General features: G+C 40.3%; 1 protein-coding gene across 2 annotated transcripts in view; it reads left to right on the top strand.

Annotated features, from left to right (window-relative positions):
- The window catches only part of STK4 (Serine/threonine-protein kinase 4), a 91,031-nt gene that overhangs the window by 59,526 nt on the left and 10,775 nt on the right, over positions 1-20,730 (top strand). The window contains exons 1-4 of one of the 2 annotated variants that reach the window (XM_051212578.1): positions 12,032-12,205; positions 14,500-14,745; positions 15,188-15,343; positions 18,858-19,147. In XM_051212578.1, coding sequence (XP_051072767.1) covers positions 12,065-12,205; positions 14,500-14,745; positions 15,188-15,343; positions 18,858-19,147 — 833 coding nt within the window. In that variant the 5' untranslated portion in view covers positions 12,032-12,064. Of the gene's footprint in view, positions 1-12,031; positions 12,206-14,499; positions 14,746-15,187; positions 15,344-16,456; positions 19,148-20,730 lie in introns of those variants that run through there. The other variant, XM_051212579.1, reaches the window with a different exon arrangement.

Genomic DNA, 20,730 nt, shown 5'->3' with positions numbered 1-20,730 from the left:
GGTACTTATTGCACTAAAAAGCATTCTTGGTCTACTTTAACTAAGAGTTCTTTGGTTAAAGTTTGAAATTTTTTGCTACATTTTGTCCTGGGTACCTGATTTTAGTCCTTGACTAACACTTGTGTTCACATTGTTATCATTTTTTGTTTTTAAACCTTTTAAATCGAATTACAATGGTTGGTAAGACTCACAAATGTGGGCAACCAAATTGTTTGTTCTCCGTTGAGGAGGGAATGCAGTGTGACGACTGTAAAAAGTGGTATCACAAAATGTGTACACGACTAAGTCCGACGGCTTACAAAAGATGCTCGAAGCCTAACTCGCATTGGCTTTGTGTGTTCTGCTGTACGGATAAAAAGGTACTAATACAGGAGGCTATGGGCCTATTGGCTTTGGCCTGCAAGAAAAACGATGACGGAAGCACTGATAACAGGAGCACTGACGATGAAGAATGTGTCAGTGTAGTAAGTGCTGCTACTGGACCCATTAAACACCTGACTGCGGTTGACGGGAGCGTGAAATCTCCGTTGACATTAACGAGAAATGAAGTGTCGCTTGATATTGACATCGGCAGTCATACACCTCTAGTCGAAATAGAAGATCCGGATAAAACTGTCACCGTTCCACATAGTCCAGGTGTGACTGTTCTGAGTGGTGACAAATGGACTTCGGTAAGAAGAAAAAAAATAAGAAGAAAAAGGCTGTAGGCAAAACGCAGCTGGTCAGCAAGACATTGGAAGGGACTTTATCAGAAGAAAAATCCTCACCGCGTGAAAAGACAGATCTCTCTGAGAGATCAGTCATTTTTCATAAGATAAGAGAATCTTCAGATACTGAACCAAAGGCAAGATTTGAACATGATCTCAATCATATTAAGACATCATTAAGTAAACTACTCCCAGATACAGTTTCAGGAGTTAGTATTTGTAAGCTTTATAGAATAGGAAAAAAGGTGGATTCCGAAAGTCCTCAGAAAAACCGCCTCCTAAAGGTTACATTCAACACGGTGGAAGAAAGGAACCTGGTTCTAAGTAATTCACGTAAACTGATTGGATCCGGAATATATGTCCGTGAGGATCTCAGCCTAGCTGATCGTATTAAGAGAAGAGCTGCAGAAGCGGAAATAAACGAGCGTCGCCGAAACGGTGAAAGAAACCTCGTTCTTAAGGGTTTTCAGATTGTGAAAGTTCGTAGCAAAACGATCCCCAAGCCACTCTGGGTGGCAAGGGAAAGCTCTCCACAGACTTAAAAGTGTGCTACACAAATGCTCGCAGCCTACTAAATAAAATGGCGGAGCTGAAGTCATTGATGGATAAAGAAAAACCGGACGTTATCGCTGTCTCGGAAACTTGGTTAACGTCAGAAGTATTAGATAGTGAAATCCAATTGACCGGTTTCATAACCAGTAGGGCTGATAGATTAAACAGAAGGGGAGGCGGGGTTATTGTGTACACGAAAAGTACCCTAACCATAAGATTAGCTGAGACAGTAGCACATGTTTCAGGGACATGTGAACTGGTGAGATGTAAGTTGAAATGCCGAAGGCAAGATATTGAAGTAGTTGTAGTTTATCGCAGTCCAGAATGTGTAGCAGATGATTTTCTCCTCAGTAAACTTAATTCCCGGTGTAACAACGGTAAAAGCCTTGTAGTAGGCGACTTTAATGCACCATATATAAACTGGGTTAACCTAGAAGTAGAGTCATCTATATCGTCGTTCGACTCCAAACTGTTAGAAACCTCGATTGAACTAGCATTATTCCAACACATTAGAGATCCCACAAGATACGACTTAAGAAACTCTTTCTCTCTTTTAGATTTGGTCTTCACACACGGTGATGACGTTGGTCAAACGGCTTTTCTCCCACCACTTGGGAGAAGTGACCGTGCAGTCATCTTATTCAAATTCATGGCTGACATTGCTTGTCAAACAATTGCGCCGGCCCGTCCTAACGTATGGAAGGCAGATATGCAGGCAATTAACTCCGCAGCATCGGCTGAGAACTGGGAAATTGACTCAAAGGCATCAGTACAAGAGGCATGGACTCTATTCAGGCAGTTATACAATCGGGTAACTCAACCATACATACCCTGGACTGTCTCAAAGAAAAAGAAGCACGGACATCCCTGGATAGGGCGGGATATTCGACGCTTACTAAGACAAAAGAAGAAATGCTGGGATGTTGCCATCCGCCTTGGCACAGCAGGTACGATGGAACACTACAGATCGATAAGAAACGAGTGTATAACTAAAATTCGGGAAGCGCAAAGAAAATATGAAATGCAGCTGGCACAATCTGCACTCAAGCAGCCCAAGAGGATATTCTCGTACATAAACTACAGAACAAGGATTCATCACTGGATTCCCAACCTAATTAAAGTAGGAAGTGAATCTGAAATGATAGAGGAAGATCAGGAAAAAGCTGAGGTTATGGCTGACTACTTTGAGGCAGTTTTCACTCAGGAACCTCCTCTAGAGAAAGAACCAGACCAAATTACAGAGTCAACAAACCAACTGCTCACCGTGGACTTCGACCAAAACGATGTGCTTAAGGCTCTTAGCACCCTAAACATGGAGAAGTCAACAGGACCAGATGAACTACACGCTAAAATCTTGAGACATATTGCCGAATATATCGCAGCCCCACTGACTGTGATATTCAAAATGTCACTTGACCAAGGTGTGTTACCTATGGACTGGAAGGACGCAATCGTCACTCCCATACATAAAACTGGTCTACGACAAGTTCCATCAAATTACAGACCCGTAAGCCTCACCAGTGTTGTAATTAAAATACTGGAAAGGATAATCAAACGGACCATAACAGCATTTATGGAAACCAATAACTTGCTGAACATGGCACAACATGGTTTTAGAAAGGGTCTATCCTGTACAACGAACATCCTTATAGTAAGGGAGTTCTGGATTAATGCGCTAGACAACGCAAATTCAGTGGATGTTGTCTACATAGACTTCAGTAAGGCTTTTGACAAAGTGCCAACTAATAGACTGCTATTGAAGTTGGCAAACCTTGGTATTGCCGGACCTCTTTTAAAATGGATTAAGGATTTCCTAGTAGGTCGTAGGCAAAAAGTAAGAATAAATTCCAAGTGCTCCATCTGGAGACCAGTACTTAGTGGAGTACCCCAAGGTTCCGTCCTAGGTCCTTTACTTTTTATAATGTACGTTAATGATCTTACAAGTATAGTACAGCCTCCAATGTTATTATACGCTGACGATGTAAAAATTTGGCGAGTAATGACTGGAGACAAAGACGTATTTACTCTTCAGACCGACTTAAATAATATGATAAACTGGTCTAAAGAGTGGCTAATGCCTATCAACTCGGAAAAGTGTGTCTACATGCACTTGGGGGATTCAAAGGTTAATACGTACAACATAGGGGATGTGTCATTACCCGTAGTCCGGTCTCATAAGGACCTAGGGGTGACAGTGAGCAATGATCTTAAGACGACGGCCCATTGCCGGGAGGTCGCAGTTAAGGGGTTTCGAACCCTCTGGGCTTTAAAAAGAACATTCACTAAGCTTGATACTACCATGTTCACCACATTATACACATCCTTAGTGAGAACTAAGTTAGAGAACTGTGTTCAGGCTGCAAGCCCCTGTTTAAAAGGTGACTCAGACATACTAGAAAAGGTACAGAGGGCAGCTACGCGTGCAATTCCGGAACTCCGGGGTTTATCATATAAAGAGTGGCTTGAAAAACTGAACCTCTTTACTCTGTCCTATCGCAGACTAAGGGGAGATCTAATATTGATGTATAGAATACTGAGAAATGATTTCGGACCTAACTTATTCTCTCTCTTTCTTCCCACTAGATCGGGACACCTCAGAGGACATAGCAGGCGAGTAGAAAAGCCAAGAACGAACAAAATAGCCGTGGCATACAGGTTTTCACACCGAGTCATCAATACTTGGAACCTGCTGCCTGAAGCAGTGTCCGCACCTTCAATTGACTCTTTCAAGAGAAGACTGGACACTCACAGAAGCATACTAGAAAAGGAATAACACAGGCCGTAGGCCTTCTGTCCTTACTACACAAATCTGAATCTGAATCTGGACGAGGCCTAATCTTATCGGGTGATCTTATCCGCAACGCAACCATATAAACTTAATGTATCGCGCACTGTCATTTGTGAGTTCAAGTAACCACAGATTTTGTCATTTCATAATGTATTTTTAATTAAATAACCATATTATGTAGTTAATTTTGCCCTGTTTTTAATTTTTAATCGCCACGTCCGACTACGTTACACTGTACGTCCATTGCACGCTGGGATAATATCTCAAGTCATAGTGAGTTTATTCACATAGTTGATTGTTTCCAGATAGACTGTCAGTGCATGATTTTACTGAAGAAAGGTTTGTTGTACTGTAAACTATGTTTCTATGAACAACTGCCTGTTGTCTTCGGAATGAAAGCAGTATATATGTATCCTTCTTTTTTTCTTAGGTAAGTTCAACTGGCTTATAATTCGTGTTTTGGTTTTATCGGCTTAATTATGTCCATTTAACTACTTTGAGCAACATGTCTTTGCAAGTGAAACAATAACTATGACACTTGCTTAGTTTAGTGTTCTTGGTTGTCGTATAATTCAATTTAGTTGAAAGAATTATGATATACTTAAGTATAGTGCTTGAAGTCTGTAACGAAACAGATCAGTTTAGTAAGTAGAGTTGCCTGTTTCCAATGTGTATACGGATTCAGATCAGTCTGATTAAAAATAGGAAAAAACGTGCCTTTGATGCTGTTGCTGTCATACATTATGAGATAGCGATAAGTATGTTTGTTGTTTATTTCTAGACTGTACATCTATCACTGACCATATTTCATGATCACTGTCATCAAACGAATTTCCCCAGCAATAACATCGGTAGCAAGATACTAAGCGTCTGAGCTTTTAGTTGCCCGCAAAACAGCAGTATACAGTCTTAGAAGATGAGTGTTCTGTGTCTCAATTGAATGCAGCTGGCTGTGGACAAATGTTAAGAATCTTTTTGACAACTGGGACTTTTAGTTTATCAGACACTAACTCTGCTTGTGTGTCTTCCTGGTAAAATAGACGCAGATGCATAGGAATACTTAAATGGGAGCAAAATAATAAAAGCACTGCAATACGGTACTAAGCCCATGTTATGCTTTGCACAAGTAATAGTAGCTGACCTTATCTAATATTCATGAACTGAAGGTAAATCACATCTGCATCTGTGACTTCATCTATAGTTGTCGGAAGTCTGGGTCCGTTCGAAATCAATACCGATATAACCTACTGCTGGGCACTCTGTATTAGTTTGACTCGTTGGTGGGATAGTGTTGTCCATAATACTGAAGAAAATTAAAAAACGCAGATTGTTTCCTTTCGTTTTGCCTATAACATCATAAAGGACAGTTAGGAACGAACATGCGAACAGTTAGAGTCACAGGCGGCAGCAACAATTATTATAGCTAAATGAAAACGAACTTCGGCTTTGGATATCTAGAAAACAAGGTAAAACATAGCCGATTGTCGTTTAAAAACGTAAGGTCTTATGTTAGTACTAGCCAATTTAGCTGAATAAATACAGTGACTTCAGTAGCAGCAGGTAAAACCCAGAAAACAAAGCGAAATCAGGAAAATTTTTGCTCCAACGTTTAGAGTATTACACTAACTTTTGGATTTTAGCACACTGAAACATTAAATTCTGTAGCTACACAAAAGAAATAGCGGAAAAAACACAGAACTAAGAAAGCCGGTCGACATTTTATAACACAAGACTAGCCAGATTGCCTGAAGAAATACATTGACTTGAGTAGAAGCAGCAAAAACCCAGAAATCATCGCTGATTCGAAATAAACTTCACACCAACATATAGAACATTACACTAACTGCGGCATTTTAGCACACTGAGACATTAAATTACATAGCTACACAAAAGAAATAGCTGAAAGAGGCACAGAACTAAGAAAGCCGACCGCCATTGCTTATAAAGATGGCGGATGTAATAATTCGCGCCTCATTCTGATTGGTTACTAAGCTGAAGGGCACATTTACGAAATTGAGTTGCGTTTAATTGCAGCCAATCTTGTCGTATGTCATGTCACTAGCTTTAAACGTAAATGACGAAACAGAATGCTCGCTATTCACTAACGGTGGAAGAATATTTAGCTTGACAATATCCTTGGCCATATGATCGGTTATCAAGTCCATCGGAGAAGAATCTTGGTTTACACAAAAACGTGTAGGTTTGGATACATGCTGTACTAATGCATACGCGATTACGGTTATCAGGAACCTACTAACAAAGAAGTTTATAGGTCCTACCGTGGACATCACAGTCTTACTAATACTAGGTGCATTAAGGTCTCCTATTATCAAACATCTGTTATTTGCACTCCATTTCAAGGAGACAGTAACTGGAAATGAACCCTAACATGAGTGTGGTGGTGCAATTAAATAACTATGGTGATTCGTATCACTACACAACATACTGATTCGTGTCACTCAAAGTAAGAAACTATAAGGATTTAGGAGTCATGATAAGCGGTGATCGCAAAACTACGCGTAACTGTAAGGCTGCTGCTGCTTCAAAAGGTTATAGGGTGTTACGGTCTATTCGTAGGTCTTTCCGGTATTTGGATGATGAAACGTTTAATTTATTATACCGGATTTATGCGCAACCTCATTTAGAATATGGGATTCAGGCAGCGAGTCACTGTTTCAAGTATGAAGCAGAGATGCTGGAAAGAGTTCAGCGACTAGGTACTAAGATGATACAAGGTCTATCTAACCTATCTTATGAAGACAAACTGAGACACCTCAAATTATTTCCGTTATCTTACCGTAGAGTACGGGGTGATCTAAGATTGGCTTATCGGATACTGAACGACGACCTTGGCATCAACATGTCTAATCTTTTACTTCCGTCTAGGACTGATCAATTCAGAGGACATTCGAAGAAAGTTCAAAAACCCTGATCAAACCGTTCACGTCTGGAGTTTCGTTTCACTCACCGAGTAGTGAATTACCGGAATTCTCTACCGTAACACGTAATATCAGCACCTTCTGTTGAAAAATTTAAAGAGATCGGACCTCCGCAGTGTTACAAACTGCAGGGATCAATATAGATCGATGAACCTCCTCTGTTTGTTACTGAAGTCTTCGGTGATCTTCTGATAATAGATAAGGTAAACTATTGGGTAAAGGCTTCTCCTATTACTTCTAGAACAATCTGAATCACCTGCCATCAGCCAGGACCGCACGTCATCAATCCAGACACAGATCACAATGAATAAACAATGACTTAATTGTCATTGTGAGCCAAGACCTAAAGACTACTGCAGACTGCCGTGCAATAGCCGCCAAAGGTCTAAGAACTTTATGGTCAACACGTAGGGCTTTTATTGCTGTCGACGCTAAAACATTTTTGACCTTGTATACAGCTTTCGTACGTCCTAAACTTGAGCACTGCATACAGGCGGCTATCCCATGCTCAAATGAGACAGTGAACTTTTGAAAAATGTGCAGCGAACAGCAACTAAGCTGATTCCCGGAATAGCGAAACTCCAGTATGATGCTCGACTGACCGAGCTACACCTATTTTCGTTGTCATATTGAAGAACTAGAGACGACTTGATTACAGTTTTAAAATTGCTTGGTGATGAATTTGCATCTGATGTGCTCCCATTTTTCTTGTCTTCCAAAACAGAGAATTTACGAGGACACTAATAAAAAGTTCACAAGCCCAGAAAAATCTTTTGTCAGTTTTATATCGACTTTCCCATCGAATCATCAACGACCGGAATTCATTACCTCAGCACGTGGTTGGGGCTCCATCCGTTGACTCTTTCAAAAGAAAGTTGAATCAAATTAGAGACCACCATTGCCAGGACTAACACAGGTAATCAAGCCTCCTGTCCTTTACAGACTGTAAACCGAAACTGAAAACAGCCTGTTACCCGAAGCAGTGTTGTCCGCACTCTCGATTGACTCATTCAAGAGAACACTGGACACTCTTTGAAGCATACTATAAAAGGAAGAACATGGGACGAAATCCTTCTGTCCTTACTACACAAATCGGAATCTGAAATCTGAATCAGTTGATGAAGACTAGGTTTCTGCCTGAAGGTTTTGGTGATTCACTGCTGCTAGACACGGAAGTCCGTTGAGCGAAAGCTTCTACTATTCCGTACACAACCATTCAAAAACGCGCCTTGACCTCCAAACAACAAGTTATTAAACCTGAACCCATCGTGAAACCTGGTAAATTAACAACAGTTCGTGACGATTCTCTCATTATCATGAACCTTGTTGACAATCCTGACCTTCCTCTCAGTCTGCAGGACAAAAACGACAGGATGCTATACGGTGAATTGAACAAGAAGCTCGAACGTCCTAGAATAGAGCCTTTGACGGTCACCCGGCTCACTCGAGGAAAGGATTCTAAGCATCTAAATCACCCGAGGCTTCTCCGAGTAACACTTAAGAATGCTGCCGACGTAGAGGACGTCTTGCTAGCAAGTCACTTGCTGAAATCAGATGGCAACGTAAGAATATTGCCCGACATACCGTACTCTGAGCGCAATATCATACGGAACACCCCTAATGAGTCTCGCGATCAGCTTTTCCGCGGAAGAAACATAATTGTGCAAGGTATACCGGAAAATGCAAACCCTACTCAATCAAATTCTGACATCAGGGAATGGAAATTCATCAAACAGTCCTTGAGGCTCAAACACATACTGACTCAGCATGTGACGAGACTAGCCAAGAAGGACGGTGATCTTAGACCCGTCTAATGAAGATAACCTTCCCATCTTCCCACATGGCGGCTGCAGTTCTGGAAGCATTTCGTGCCAACAGACGTCGATTGCCACCTGGAATCCACATGCACCCGGATAGGCCATACGAAGCTAGGACCAAGCACAAAGGCAAGTTGGAGCTGACCATTCCACTTGTGGACTGTCTAAATGATAAAAAAGCGTGTAAAGGACAGGGACTACCACCTCGGCAAACCTCAAATAGGTGGGCTACCTGTCCATTCACATAAGGCTCATACAGAAAAACAGGACGAAGCTCACGCGTTCCAAATAGAAAGCATAAACTGCTTATATATGAACGCCGCGAGTCTACCAAACAAACTGGATGAATTACGTGAACTTAGCAATGCTAATAAGGCCCATCTAATAGGAATATCTGAAACCTGGATATCTTCTCAGTTCTCGGACCAAGAGTTAGCATTACCTGGGGTGACTTTGTTCTGCAACGACAGAAAAACAGGAATTGGGGGCGGAGTAGCCATATACATAAGCTCTTGCTTGGAGGTGCACCAAGTTCACAACCTCGAGTTTAACAATCTTGAGGGATCCATATGGTGCTCTGTAAGATTGTCCAGTACTTCGAGGTGTCTAGTCGGAGTCATTTACAGGAAGCCAACTGCCGACATCGAGTACGATAGTCGTATGCTGGAAGGACTATCTCGCTCTACCCGTCTCGGTTTCACACACATCCTGATTCTAGGGGACTTTAATCTCCCTAGAGTCAACTTCGCGGAACACACGTACACTGGAGGCGACAACTCAATTGAAGCTCGGTTCTACAACCTCATCGATGACTTGGGCTTATATGAAAATGTGAGGTCGGCAACTCGTTGGAGAAACAGTCAGACACCATCGCGCTTAGACTGTGTATTCACTAACGAAGAATTCCTAGTTGACAACCTCTCAATCCTGGCTCCTCTGGGAAAGAGCGATCATGCCGTCATAGCCTTCAGTTTTGTCATCAAAACTAAGCTAAGGTATCCCAACAAAAATTTGCGTTGGAATTTTAAACGGCTGAATGTGCCAGCTCTACATGACTATCTACAACAGGTGGTTTGAGATGTTCACCCTCAACTCGATGTGGACGGTCATTGAGACTTCTTACTGCACACGCTCTTATATGCTACAAACCATTCAGTTCCTCAAACGGTTCTCAAAAGCTTCAAGCCACCTACAGTAATCAAGAACCGTACCCTTCGCCTGCTAAGCTGCAAAAGGCACTGCTGGGTAGAATACAAACGAACTGATAACGACGGAGCGTATAGACAATATAAACATATCAGGAACATATGCACGAAGGCTATAAGAGAAGACAGGCTTCAGTACCAGACAAAGCTTATTTACAAGTTTGCCTCTAACCCTAGAAGCCTATTCCGTTATGCAGCCTCGCTTCGTCGAGCCAAAACTGGAGTTTCCCAATTGGTAGGTCTTAACGGCCCGACCAACAACGATGGCGACGCCGCTAACCTTCTGGCTGAACATTACTCCCAGACATTTCAACCGGCTGACATCAACCTTACTGACGACAGTTTCATCTGCAATTCCACAGGACTTTCCGAAGTAGACCTAAGCGCTGACTTGGTGTTCCGGAAATTGCAGCACTTAAGACTAGATACTTCTGGCCCGGATATGGTTCATCCTGCCATACTGAGGGAGGCAGCCTCAATCCTGGCAACGCCGCTTAGCGTGATGTTTTCATATTCGCTAAGTCGAGGCAAACTACCGGAAAACTGGAAGTTGGCTCACATCACACAAATTTTCAAAGGTGGTCGACGCAATGAACCTTCAAGTTATCGGCCGGTGGCTCTTCTGTCATTACCTTAAAAAATCATGGAGTCCCTGATGTGCGATGGTATGCATGACTATTTACTGTCCTTAAATTTCTTCTCACCCCAACAGCATGGTTTCAGGAAGGGTTACTCTTGTATAACCAACCTGCTTACTGCGGTGGACAGATGGACAAGCATCCTCGATCGCAAGGAAAAGGTTGATATCATTTACCTTGATTTCTCAAAAGCTTTTGATAAGGTTAACCACTTGTGTCTTATCAATAAGCTCAAACGACTAGGTATCAGACCACCTCTAATCGACTGGCTTACTTCATACCTAAAAAATCGACACTTTAAGGTTAGAGTTAATCTCACTTTATCTCAGGCTATGGAATGTCCAAGTGGGGTCCCCCAGGGCTCAGTACTAGGGCCACTTCTCTTCTTGATCTACATAAATGATCTTCCTCAACAGGTAACGTCAGACTTATTACTTTTGCCGACGACGTGAAACTTTGGAGCGAGATACGCAACCAAGACGATATACAGGCACTTCAGGAGGGTCTGACTCGACTTCAAAGTTGGGCAGACGATAACGGACTTACTTTTAACACTTCAAAGTGTAAAGTAGTCCATCTGCGACATGTCGCAAACTACAGTTACAACTTAGGAAACTCCTCTCTAGTAGTATCCCAAGTCGAAAAAGATTTAGGAGACCTGGTGCCCCATGATTTGAAGTCTTACACTAACTGTGACAAAAATGCCTTCCGAGCAAATCTTGCACTGGTAACGTTGAAGCGCATTTTTGGACAGTTTGACGGACGAACTTTCCATACAATCTTCAATAGTTTCATCCGTCCCCATTTAGAGTACGGAAACATAGTACTCCACCCTCACTCCAAAAGGACAAGGTCACTTTGGAGCGTATCCAGCGGCGAGCCACGAAATCAGTTCGAGGACTCAAATCTAAACCTTACGAAGAACGCCTCCATTCACTAGACCTTTACCCATTAGAGTATAGGCGTCTTCGAGGTGATTTATTAATGGTTTATAGTACTCTTAACACTTCTGGACATCCTCTTAAACACCTACTTAAGCTTAGTTCGAATAATAACGCAAGGGGTAACACCCAGAAACTGGAGACACAACATAGCAAGACGGAATGTAGACACAACTTCTACTCCTTAAGAGTTGTCAGAAGGTGGAATTCGCTGCCAGCCGAGCTAGTCCAAGCGACTTCTCAGGAGTCCTTCAAGAGGCAACTTGACCTATTCTCAAGGACCAAAGACAGCATCACACTATGATTTGCCAATTTCTTTTCCTCTTTTATTGTTAACATACCTAGTTTCCTGCCTGGAGGATTTGGTGATCCCCTGCTACTAGACACGGAAGCCTGTTAAGCGAAAGCTTCTTCTATTCCGTCCACAACCATTTGAACTATTTGGACTGAAAGGCGCTTACAATAAACTCAGGGTCAATGCAACGCTTAGATGATACTGAGCTATCAAAGCCTCCATCGGAAGTTTTAGAAATCATTTGCAAATTAGGAAAAGGTTCTTATGGTAGCGTTTACAAAGCCAGATATAAAGCGAATGGTGGAATAGTTGCTGTAAAGAAGGTGTGTAACAGCCTACCATATAAACACCTATTATATAATATATATTATATAATATATATCTATTAACTTGCATACTTATATCCAGATCCGAGTGATTTTTCGATTTTTACTTATAGACTCGCTTCATCACTAAATTTGTTTCGACAATAGTATTGTTTTCAACGCTTTGATTGTGTTCATGTTATAATTCATACAATTCACATTAATTCGGGTCAAAATTATTGATACCCATCAATAATCCAAGCACTTAGTAACTTTTGAAAAACACATGCATTGGTAATGATGTGATTAAAATAAGTTTTTACACCGAAGTTGCAGTTATGGAGGAAATCTTCAGAATACGTCGGATATTACCATAAAGAGCACTACCTAACTAGTATTGGGTCCCTAGGAAGGTCCTAATTGACTTCCTAACGATTCTTTTCAACACCTTAAAACCTAATTTTGCGAGGTTTATCCATCTGTGGCTTGACGGCTGTAGCCTGAATCTTTTTTTCCTTCCTCGGGAGGGGGCGTAAAGGGTAAGACATTAGTTGTAAAGTAAATTTGCTTAGCAGCAATTTTGAAATCGTTATCAGAAGATCGAACACATTAATTCCAAGTTGTTGGCTGAAGTGAAAAACTGAACATGATAAATTATATCGAAAAAACGGATCAAATTAAAGTATAAGACAATTTTTGCCCCGAAATGCCCTGGTACGGCTGAGTGTGGGGAGAGTCATCTCTCTAAATGCTCTCGCATAGCCACGCGTATACAGTTACTGTCAGGGAAGTCCTACTCACTGCCTTCTCGCGGCATTACTGTTGTTTACGAAATTGAAGGGTCGAGAAGCGAATGTCCGGCGCTTTAACGGTTTGATGGACACTGAGGGTCCACCTAGGGGAGTTGATAAACCCTGACTCCATACCACTGGTACACATGGGCTCCAGGATTCTAGTGGAACAAATGGCGTATGAACCAATTATTGGTCACTGCCTACCATGTGACTGCATCTCCTAACGTTGTTGCACTTCCTTGTGGATCAGACCTTTAGGGCAAAGGCTACAGGTGTGGCCCCTTTAAAAAAGTCACCTGTTTCGATTTGGGCACCCGGGCAGTATCACAGCCCATACACAAATCAAGTGACTTGTGTGGTGTATATGTATTCGGTGCCCCTTTGTACCAATATTTATGTTCAAATAAATAAATAAATGATCAAGTCTTATTAAGGTTTGATGATAAACAATGAATACAAACCGCTTCACAACAATCGATTTTACTTTTTATCTCCCACTGTCTGCGACCAATGGTTACGATGTACTCGTGTGCTACAAAATCCGTGTTACATTTCACTATTATTCGATATTTCAGGTTGCCTACAACAGTTTACACTGGTTAGCACTGCTTGTCGCTTAGGCGATGGAACAAAACACATAACATGTCTCATTCACCATAGTCAACGAAATTTCACCGCGCTATTAGCATACAATTTTTATCCATAACTGTACACGCGATTTTAGCATCACTCACTCGTTTACTCCATTTTGCCGAATCAGTGGTTTAAAGGCTTATGGGTTAGCTAATGGTGTTTGGTTTTTTTAAAATAGATACCACTCTCCGAAGTGAATGATTTCTGTTGGGGCAGGACGATGGTATAAGCGGAGTCTGTTCTTAGTAAGCACTACACTTCTATCGCTAGAACTATCGTCTTTGTGGGACAATAGCACAATCTTAGCTTGACAACCAATATTTTCAATTAAATTCGGATTCCATCTTTCTTTCCAAATGGGTGGTAACTGAAATGTCCCATAAAGACAGCTGATGTCATTTCCATAAATAAGCGTTTCAAGGCAAACCTGGAATTTCGCAAACGTACGTTCTGTCAAGGATCTCAACCACCTCACAGTATGACCTTTCATTGTTATCTACTAAGTAATAAGCTGTGTAGTAATTAAATTTCAATCTTTCAGTCACATTTGCTCCTTCTGAATCGTATTTCGTGCTTACGCTGCCATTGTTTTCGATATTTTTCCTTTTCTGTGCTTCTCATTTTTTAAAATTTTGCTCGTTATGTCTATGTAATGTTGTAACTTCAGTCAATATGCACCCATGTTAGGCTGTACTCTGATAACTTGCTAGGTGACTGAAATATCAAAAAAATCTCAATAAGTCTAAATAGTTTGAGACTGTCACTGTATAACACTATGTTAAGAAAAAAATCATTATAATATGGAAGTTGAAAACATACTGCTTTAACAAAAAGTTCAGTGTCTTCCATTAAATACTCTACTCTCTCATATTTATTATTTCACAGGTGCCTGTTGACAGTGACTTAGCCGATATAGTAAAAGAAATATCAATTATGCAGCAATGTGATAGCCCATTCATTGTAAAATGCTATGGTAGTTTATTTGATAGTCAAGATTTGTGGATATGTATGGAATATTGTGGTGCTGGTTCAATAGCTGATATTATGCGTTTAAGAGGTAAAGCCATTGGTGAAGAAGAAATTGCTACTGTATTACATTACAGTTTATGCGGTTTAGATTATTTACATCAGGTAAGTTTTTAATATATCAAAGTAATTTTATTTATGAAAATTTGTAATTGTTCGTCAGTTTTGGCAAGCAATTAATTTTAAAGGGAGATCGATTGCAAATCACTTAACTATTAACATCAATCACCAGGATAATCATCCCCCTTTATATTTAAGCCTCGTTTATTCAGCGGTTCTATTAACAAACGACTTTTCAAAGGTACAAATGTACTTTAGTGGTTAGCGTATATGAAGTAATGTACGCATCATATACAGGCTCGTGTAGACAGTTACTTTTGTTATTAGAGGCCAAGTACTAAAACTACTGATCTACAAAACAATTTTTTACTCCGTGGACAGGTTTTTAAATATTTTCAAATGTTTTGAATTATTTCATAAATTTGGTTGCCTGTATTAGTGTTCTCTCTGGTAGATTAATCTATTTGTTTCATATTTTCGCCTATAGATGCGAAAAATTCATCGAGATATCAAAGCGGGTAATATACTACTACTCAATTCGGGTGCTGCTAAATTAGCCGATTTTGGTGTGGCAGGTCAATTGTCTGATACTCTGGCCAAACGAAATACCGTCATCGGAACACCTTATTGGATGGCTCCTGAAGTTAGTTGTCATATCTTTATATATATAAATAATGTCGACAATGTCTAGCGCAGCAGTCAGATATGGGTTTACATACTCATTTTTGAACCGAATTTCGTATAAGTTTGTAGCGATGCTCATTCGACTAAACAGTTGGAAAATATCAACTCTGTAATCGACAAAATGAGTGAGCGCGATTACTAAACGCTGCAGTTTTACTTAAGGAATACACCAATATTTTCATCCCGACTCCCGGCTGGTAAGAAATCAAACTGGCTTTCGGAGAACAATTTGTATGATTGAAAATTGATAATTTCTGTATCAACTCTTTCAGGTGATTAATGGTCATATTTAAATAATTTTAAAGCAGAACGAACTTTTTGCTGGAATCGAGTGAAATACTTGGGTAAATTATTCAGAATGTCCTACTAAAATAATTAGTGGCATGAAATTTTAAAATATGACAGGATGCTACTTAAGCAATAATAACTTTGCAAAAATGATCATAATCTTATTTCTTCTTACCATCTTCCCCCGAAAAAATATAAGGTCTATGTTTATTTTCAAGTATTTGAGACCTTCTCACTGAAATTTCTTGAACCTGATTTATTAGGGTTTGAGTTACATGTTTCACTTGGCGTCTTTCTCCATCAGTTCATTTTCGGAGTAAGAGTGACCTCCATTCTGGTTCAATTTGTTGGTGGTTCTTGGAATTGTATGTTCTAGTTTTGAACGATTTGAGAAGTGTATCGGGCGGTAATTCCATTTTACTTGCGTTGTCATTAGTGTGTTGTACATTCAGTTTGTTCTTGTGTCTGATCCATATGGTCCTCCCTGTTTGTACCATAAGTGTTACTGACCTTCTCTCCTGACAATTATCCCCGGTACCCACCGAAAGTGTTACGCAAGACAATCTCTTGTGTATATACCTTAGTCATTGGTGTAAATTCAGTAATTGAAGTGATCAACAGCTGTTGTTTTGTTGGGAGTAATTTCCGAACCATTAAACATTCTGCTGGTGGAAGTCTTCTTTTTATCTCTGTGTTCAACGTATCTCTATAAGTGAGGACCCTTGGGCTCTGCGGTCATGCTCCCAGGTCGTCAAGACCAACACTAATCCAATTTCCTTTTCAGGTTCCCCAAGAAATACCATTCCACGGTGTGGGCAGCAGGGAAGTGACATCAGCCCTCATATCCGTAACAGCACACGAGACCAAGTCGGTCACATTCAAATCCCTCCTACACCTCCTAATAACTCTTATCTCCCCGACTAACCCTTCTCACGTCCTTTTATCACCTCTCACTGCTAGGGCAAACGATTCGAGTACGCGGAACGTTATTCCTGGTCTCCTGAAACCACGCTCTAAACTTCATGTTGGAGCTTATAACGTCCGAACACTGTGCCAAATAGGACAACAGGCTTCCTCAGCTAGGACTTTAGAATCTCGGGCCATCGATGTGTGCTGCGTCTCCGAAACGCGCATACAGGATTTGAGTAGCGTTCAGGGCTCGTCAGGGCTGTCCACTCTCTCCACTATTGTTTAACTTTGTCATTGACGTACTTTTAGAGATAACACTTTCCTCATCTGAATTTCCAGGGGTTGAACTTCTACCAGGAGGTTCACTTGTTGGCTTGGAATATGCCGATGACATAGTTCTATTTGGTGAAGACGCTGACAAAATGCAGAGTCTTCTGACCACTCTAAGCAACAATGCAAGTATGTTCGGGATGCGGTTCTCTTCCTCGAAATGCGAAATGTTGCTTCAGGATTGGGTTGCATTGACACCCGAACTAATGATAGGGAGTGAAGTAATTGAGCGTGTCGATCGCTTCACTTATCTGGGAAGTCTCATCAGCCCTTGTGGTCTGGTGTGTGACGAAATCTCAGCACGGATAAAGAAGGCTCGACTAGCTTTTGCCAACTTGCGTCATTTATAGCGTAGGCGAGATATCCGTCTATCAACCAAAGGACGTGTTTACTGCGCAGCAGTTCGTCCCGTCCTACTCTATGGCAGTGAAACATGGCCGGTAAGAGTAGAGGATATTCGTAGGTTACTAGTATTTGATCATAGGTGTCTTCGAAACATTGCTCGTATATCATGGGACCATCGAGTAAGTAACGCAGTAGTTAGGAAATGGGTACTAAGTAAGGATGGTAAATCAATTAATGACGTAGTGAAACTTCATCAGTTGAGATGACTGAGACACGTGTTACGTATGCCCAACCACCGACTGCCTCGACATGCGATATTTTATGATGTAGGAGAAGGTTGGAAGAAAGCTAGGGGCGGCCAGACCAAAACATGGCACGAATCTATGAAGTCACTGACAAGTAGACTGAGCCATGTTGGTAGGTGTAGACTACGTGGTTGGGGACCGCGAGATGATAGCAACCGATGGTTAGAGACCCTGAATGACATGGCTCAAAATCGTTTACAATGGCGCAGGTGCATCCACTCTTTGTGTTCTCCCAAATTCTAATCTTCTGAATTCTTCATGTCTCTTTCTTTTTTCTCTTTCCAAATTTATTTCACTGGATTATACTCTTTAAATAACACCTTCAAACCCTAATTTTTCTGAATACAGCTTATAATTTTACTACATGTAGCACTACGGGATTTGAATCGACCACTGCATCTCTATGCTAATGTGGTATGGCAACTCGAACTGATGTACGTACGTACGAATTTCTACGTTGTTACTGACTGACTATAAGTGAGCAGAAACTTTTGGAAAATCTAGCCGGTTTTTCCTAATATCAAAAACACAGTCTACTTAGGGGAGTTGGAAAATCCAGTCCAACAAGTTATATGGGCTGCATTATTCTAAAGAGACAGATGGCGTGGAAACTTATTTTGATAACCGGATACCATGGATTAAATCCTCAGATTGAAGGTTCAGGAAGTGGTCTTCGAAGAAAGTCACCTACGATTTGGGAATCCGAGTGGCTTCTGAACCTTCCCTCTGCATATATACATGCATTTACTTTTCTTTATTTGCAACACATTGATTCTGGTACATTTGGACACGAAATAAATCATGCCACACAAATGAAGTGAAGAACTTCAGAAGAGAAGGGAAGCAAAATAAGTAAATAAACGGACAAGATTAATAGATACAGTTTGGTTTAAAATGCAGATAAGAAAGTTTTCATACAGTTAAAGGAGTTAGACTCACTTTTATGAAGAATGTAATAGGACACTACAGTAAGATTTCCATACTGATGTACACTAATTGCTAACTGATTAATTACTGTTTAGATAGTATGTACATCGTCAGAAGGTAAAACAATCTTAGCTGCCCACTCAAGGTCAGAGAGTCTTCTTTCAGGTAACAAATCCACACCTTCGTCACCAATTCCTTCAGAGGTGTTCCCGGAATTTCATCTGCGATAAGTTAAAGAGGAAGGAGATATTTGAACTATGGAGAGACGTAATTGTATAACATCATTCTGTCTGAGGCTGTTTTATGCAGATTTTTACAGATGTTAGCACACATATATTGATCATTTTATCATTTCCTAATTTTTTCAAGGTTATTCAAGAGATTGGTTATAATTGCTCTGCAGACATTTGGTCATTAGGTATAACTGCTATTGAAATGGCCGATGGTAAACCTCCATTAGCTGATATTCATCCTATGCGTGCACTGTTTATGATCCCGAGTCAGCCTGCTCCAGCTTTACGTAAACCTAGCAATTGGTCATTGGAATTTCGTGCATTTATTGCAGCATGTTTGGCGAAATCACCTGAAGCGCGTCCTACGGCAGCAGCTTTACTACAAACTGAATTTATCCGTAATGCAAAACCTTGTTCAATATTATTGTAAGCTTTTTTTCATGTCTGATTATTATTCCAGTTAAATTTATATATGACAGGAGTTGAAATGCTTAATGGTTCTAATTATGAAATTTCTTTCGATTGATTCTTAACCCTTTATTGGAAAATGTGTATTAACAATAATCAACTTGGTGAGTATTGACACAATTACAACGAAGTGCTTACCTGAGTACAGCAGGCTTTTCCAATGTCATTCTGTGTAGGATGTTAAATTTTTGCAGATCACTTGTTTAAAACTAGTTTTCAAAGTTTATCTTTTGCCCATCAACCTGGTCTATGCAGCAGATACTTGATTCTACTGCATCAAGTTTTTTGTATTTTAAGTAAACAAAATTAATCTGTCATTCATACTGTCATCGTGAATATAAACTTGTATCTACAAGTTCACCTGCTCCTGTGAAACAGGTTATATCGGTCACAGTCTCTCTCGAAATGCATCTCCAAGCGTTACTCCGTTTGGTTATCATAAGGATTACTAAAGTTAATCAGTAGCTAAAATTTTGAACCTCTCGTAAGCGCTGGTTACATTCACCCATCTGTCAAAGTTATTCATGAAGTCAAACATAGTGGTTCAAATAGATCACAAATCAGGAGCTTATATACAATGCTTGTAAATTAAGGCAATATCGAGGCATACGCACAGTATGCACATATGCCAATAAGAGACTGATCAATTTCAGTCCTAAAACATCAATGGGAAGATTCAAGTAAAACAATATCAAGTGAATTAAACTTCACCCCATTGCACAAGCAAGTGGCTATCAGGACTCAGTTGCTAAGTGGATAACGTAATGGCGTTTGAAGCGAACGGTACTGAGTTCGAGTCCCAGAGTGAACATCAACTCTGAGATGCAGGTACATCCAGATGACGAGTCCCAAACAGGACGGAACGCGCGTCCTGGATTCCACTGCTGGCCACTATCCATCTTTGCTTATAATTGATCACTATGTTTTTCATAATTTACCAAGTGAACAATTGTCTATTCTACGAAATATCGTAATAATTTTTTGATTAGTCGTTAAATAGTTATGTAAATCCTTTTCTATAATTGGTAATTCCAAACAATTTATCAGCACATTCTTAATATTCTTCGAGTTGACAGTTATCTTTCATACATAAACTGTTTAGTTCACTACGTAATTTCTTTTAATACTTGAAAACGTTTTCGATGGCTCTTTATATGACGCAATAGCTTCCTATTTTTTTTCTTCTGAACCGATACATTTTAATTCATTATAAATACGGTTGTACAGCTTGATCGAATGATACTGAAAAGAGAATTTTCTTTCTTGAATTATTTTTATCTCTTCTGCGATGAATCGATAGGTTTCTTCCTTTACTTCAATGCTAATTCATTGTATATATTCATCATGATTATGAATCTACGTACAGCGGTCTTGTGATGCTACAAAATTTTCTTTTAACTTGAGAGTGGCAGTAGATTTTTACTTTGATCAATGAATTTTTGAGCTTTTATCAATGTAGTCTCAGTTCTTACCTGGAATCCTACATTTTAACTCAGCATCATTCAATCAATTTCAAACCACAAACCAACCTAAGTTAGATA

This window comes from Schistosoma haematobium, chromosome ZW (genome assembly GCF_000699445.3).
Source record: "Schistosoma haematobium chromosome ZW, whole genome shotgun sequence".
NCBI lineage: Eukaryota > Metazoa > Platyhelminthes > Trematoda > Strigeidida > Schistosomatidae > Schistosoma > Schistosoma haematobium.
Note: the sequence above shows the minus strand (reverse complement) of the source record. Positions and strands in the feature narration are given on the sequence as shown.